At 41.6% G+C, this 4,755-nt stretch overlaps 1 protein-coding gene across 1 annotated transcript; it reads left to right on the top strand.

The window, feature by feature from the left end:
* Positions 1-194: 194 nt before the first annotated feature.
* Positions 195-4,741, top strand: LOC119570667 (the record flags this gene model as incomplete). Its single annotated transcript, XM_037918317.1, has 4 exons — positions 195-368; positions 1,899-2,006; positions 2,581-2,670; positions 3,729-4,741. Coding segments are annotated over 3 exons (332 nt in total), but the record flags the coding sequence as incomplete, so codon positions are not given.
* Between the last annotated feature and the right edge of the window lie 14 nt (positions 4,742-4,755).

The following is a 4,755-nucleotide window of genomic DNA, read 5'->3' as shown; positions in this document are numbered from 1 at the left end:
CTCGCTCAGTTAATCGTCAACACCACCATCGCCACCATCCTCTGCTCTCCCCCATCACTATCGCCATCTGTATCATCACCTTCTCAATCGCCGCCGACGCACCACCATCATTCCCCCCCCCCTACCTTCACCCCCCCCCTTCCCCGTAATAATCCCGTCTGACCGACCTGACCTGACCTCTTTGAACCCCCCAGGATCCCGCACGTCAACCCCGCCTTGCACGGTGACCAGCAGCAGCCTCAATCTTGCTTGCAATTGCACTCAGGAACTCAACATCTCATCTTCAATCATGTTCAAGACGTTTGATACTTCCCTCACGGATTTCACGCCCGGGTACTGGGCCCTCGGCTGCCACGACTTCCCCGAAGGTAAGGGGCTGTCTGCTCTCTCCTTTTCTCCTCTTGTTTTTCTCTTCCATCTTCTCTCTTGCCTTTTCCACCATCTCTTTTCTCTGTTCTCTTCTCTCTTGCCTCGTTCTCCGATTTCTCCTCGATCTCTTCCGTCTTTCTCTTTTCTTCTCTGTTCCACCTTCTCTTCTCTTTTTTATAATGTTCTCTTCTCCCCTCTCCTTTCCCCTTCTCTTCTCTCCTCCCCCTTTCTCTTCTCTCCCCTCTCCTTCCTCTTCCCTTCTCTCCTCCTCCCCCTTTCTCTCCTCTCCCCTCGTTTCCCTCCTTCCCTCCCCTTTGTTTGCTCCTGACGCGGGTCTCCTCGGGTGGCACGAAGGTGGATTATAATTACACGTCTTCCTCGATTCCGCCGGGCCTTCCCAAGCGCTAAGAAACTTTCTGATTTTATGTCATTTTCGATTTTCTCTCCTTCCTCTCTCCTCCCTTCGCCTCGGATGTGAGGACTTCTGTGGTGGCCAGAAAGGAATTGGTAATTTTTTGGCTTTCTCGATTTCCTGTTTATCTTTCTGTTCTTCCTGTCTCCATCTTTCGATGCCGGGACTTCCTCGGCGACAAGAGAGAACGTTTTCTTTTTATTCTTGGTGTTTTTTTTTCTTGTCTTTTGTTTTCTCTGTGTCCTCCTTCTGAGAAATTAAATTCTCTCTCTCTATCTTTCTTTATCAATAAAGCCTTTCTATATTTATTTTTATTCCGCTTTCTATTTCTGTTTTTGGTGAATGACTTACAAGATGACAAGAAATAAGTTTAACACTCATCTATTTCGGTTTTCTTTCTCCCCCTTTATTAATAGATTCATTCCTCTCCTTCTATTTCTATGTTTGTATCATATCCATATCCGTCTTTCTGCCTTTCTTTAGATGTTCTGGGCTCTTGGTTTCCGTTACATCCACGGTGACAAGAGGAGCTTTTCCAAACGTATTTGTGTCTTCTCTTAATCGCCAATGTTTTCCGTCTTTGTGAATGGTTGCCGCGCGCTCCGTCGTCAGGGCTTTCTCGGGGATGAGAAAAGGTGACATCTTGAGGGCCGTTTTTGCTTCTTGTTCCTTCTGTCTCTCTGTCTGGAAGCATTTTTTTCTCGTACACTCTCTAAGTCTGCCTCTCCCTTGCTCCTTCTCTTTCCCTTTCTCAGCCTGCCTTCGCTTCGCTATCTGTCTGTCTCTCTCTTTTTTCCCCCCCTCTGCTTTCTCTCTTTCTCCCTCTCTCTCTTGCTAATATACTTTCCTTTGATTTCGCATATGTCTTCCAAATTATTATGCAATTATCACGTCGCTCGGCCAATTCCTCTTTCCAGGGCGCTATTTCACTCTGTCAAGTTTGCCTCGTTTTATTCCGCATTATAATTATGCAATATCTAATCAAGGTGTCAGAATGATATACAGAACACCGCCGCCGCGTCTCCCAAGAATTGCATTAAGGAAACTCATTTTGCGAAGAGATTATTATTATTATTCCAATTCTTTCTTTTGTATGTTCCATTTCCGTTCCTTTCAGATTACCCCAACAGCACGAGCGTGAGGTGCGAATCAACAGCAACAGCCGTAACAGGGAGGACATTGATATCACCTGTGCTCATAGCAGCTGCTGGAACCTCGGTTACAGGTGAGTCATTTCTTGTCACGAGGTGGACCCGGGTGTTGGGAATCCCTGGTTTTCAACTTAACAATGATATATGTATATATAAATACACACATAATATATATATATATATATATATATATATATATATATATATATATATATTATATATATATAGATTTTTGTGTGTGTGTGTGTGTGTGTGTGTGTGTGTGTGTGTGTGTGTGGGCGTGCGCGTGCGCGTGTGCGTGTGCGTGTGTGTGCGTGTGCGTGTGCGTGTGCGTGTGCGTGTGCGTGTGCGTGTGTGTGTGTGTGTATGCATACATACATGTGTATATATTTGTGTGAGTGTGCTTGCATGCGTACCTGAATGTGCGTGGGTCCATTCTTATTTAGCCATATTGTATTAGTTCAGCGAAACCTCTTATTTCATGAGGTTTCAGTGAAGCATTTCCCTGGCGATCACTCTGCTTCGAACAGCAATTCAAAACAGTGACTCTCCACACGAGCCTCCCTCAGAGCAGTCCTTCCAGCCAATGAGAATCCTCAAGGCAAAGTCCACTTCGAAACTTTAGGTCTCTCTGTCACGTCCTTACAGTTGCCGGATTCTTCTGGACGCTGATCGCCATCATGGTCGCCGTGGCCTGAAGGGCGGTCGTTCAGGCGCTGGAGGGTTTTCCTCGTGGAGGTAAGAAGCGAAGACGCGCGAGGCTGATCTCGTGTGATAAATATTGATTTCCGAAGCGAACGCCGCCCGTGGAGGAGGAGGAGGAGGAGGAGGAGGAGGAGGGACTGGGCTCCTGCATGGCGGCGGCCCCGACGGATGGGCGCGGAGCTCGAACGCTTCTTCGGTCGAGGCACCGGGTTCATTTCGTGCCTCATTTCTGAAGCTGAGAATGGCAATGGTAGTGGCGGTAATGATCGTAGTTGCTATAACGGTAATATTTATGACTGTCGTTGTGATAGGAAGGATAATGAGTTTAGCAACAATAATAATGGTAAAAACAGCAAAACAACATTAGTAATAATAATGATGATTATGATGATATATTCTTGATGATAGATGATAACAATGATATTTGTAATGATAATTATAATACTATTATGATAATGAAGGTAATGATAATAATGCTAATGATGATAGTAATAATGATAATAATGACAGTGATGATGATTGTAATAATAAAAATGACAGTAATAAAATGATAATGATAATGAAAAGGACAATGATAATGATCATAATGATAATAAAACTATAACTGATAATCATAATGATAATGGTCTTTAAAAATTCAATAATAATGATAGTAAAATTAGTAATAATAATAATGATAATGATAATAATAACAACGGTAATTATAGTAATGAAATAATAATACTATATTATATTACTGATAATAATGATTATAGTAATGATGATAAAACTGATAATATTAATAATAATGATAATGATAAGAATAATAACGACAGTAAAATGATAATCATTATAATAACAATGATAATAATAATAGTGATAACGAGACTAAGGATAGTGCTAATGAAAATGGTAATGATGATGATGATGATGATGATGATGATGATGATGATGATGATGATGATGATGATGATGATGATGATGATGATTGATGATGATGATGATGATGATGATGATGATGATGATGATGATGATGATAATAATAATAATGTAATTATAATGATGATGGTGATAATAATAACATCTTCTACCCACCCTTCCCCCGCAATTAGCAAGAAGAGCACAGGTTACGTGACCATCAAAGGCAAGGAGAAAGACGTGAATGCAGGAATCTGTGATAAAAGTCGGGTCTAAAAGCCAGGTACAAACACATCAGTCCTCGAGCACCTGTTTACCTGGTGGAGAGCGAGACAGCTGCTTTAACATTAGAATTACTTGTATGCGCTTGTATGATAAGTTACCGCTGTTAAACACTCTATCTGTTGGGAAGATAGAAAGTGCAGAGTATATTTGTAGTTCTTAGCGAATAGGAATGGTGGGAAAGTTTAGATAATATAAAGGTTGATGGGTCAGATATTTATCGAATTTCTTACGAAAAGTAAAAAAAAAAGTGATAATAATAAATACGAATTATTTGGCGGCGGCAACACCCAATCACTGTGCCAGCGCTGTTTGTTGTTGTGTTGGAAGTCACCTGTTGTGTTGTCACGAAGTTATGCGTCTTTCCGTTCGTCGGCTCTATGTATTCCAATGTTTCCATAAAAATTCAGTCTTTATACTTGTTAATCTTTAAGAAATGTATGTAAATATATATAAACACACAAGAACTAAGGACCTAGCAGAAAGGGAAAAGAAAATAAGACCTTGCCCTTTCATGAAAAAACGCGGGTTCTTGGACTGAAGAGCGGTTGTCTGCAACTTCTCTCGCAGGAAGAAAAAAAGAAAAGAAAAAAAAAAAACTCACAAACCTCATTTTAACTCAAGACTGCAAACGAGTACCTGGCTTCGCTGGGATGAACTTCACTGCAGCCCTGAAGCACAGTGGCTCTGTGCGCGGGGTATATGGATTATTCCACTGCAAGCTCAAAGGCCTACTAGATGTTGGAGGTACAACACTAAAGGTAATTTTTGTCCCCTTTTCCACAACGCCTCTTGTACCCCCTCCCCCGACCTCCGCCCCTCCTTGTCATCCCCGCCCCCTTTATATATATATACTCTCACCCCTTATATACATGTATGTTCTTGTAAAGTTGGAAATAAAAATTACTGTTACAATTACCATTATTATTGTGGTTTTAT

This window comes from Penaeus monodon, unplaced genomic scaffold (genome assembly GCF_015228065.2).
Source record: "Penaeus monodon isolate SGIC_2016 unplaced genomic scaffold, NSTDA_Pmon_1 PmonScaffold_3512, whole genome shotgun sequence".
NCBI lineage: Eukaryota > Metazoa > Arthropoda > Malacostraca > Decapoda > Penaeidae > Penaeus > Penaeus monodon.
Note: the sequence above shows the minus strand (reverse complement) of the source record. Positions and strands in the feature narration are given on the sequence as shown.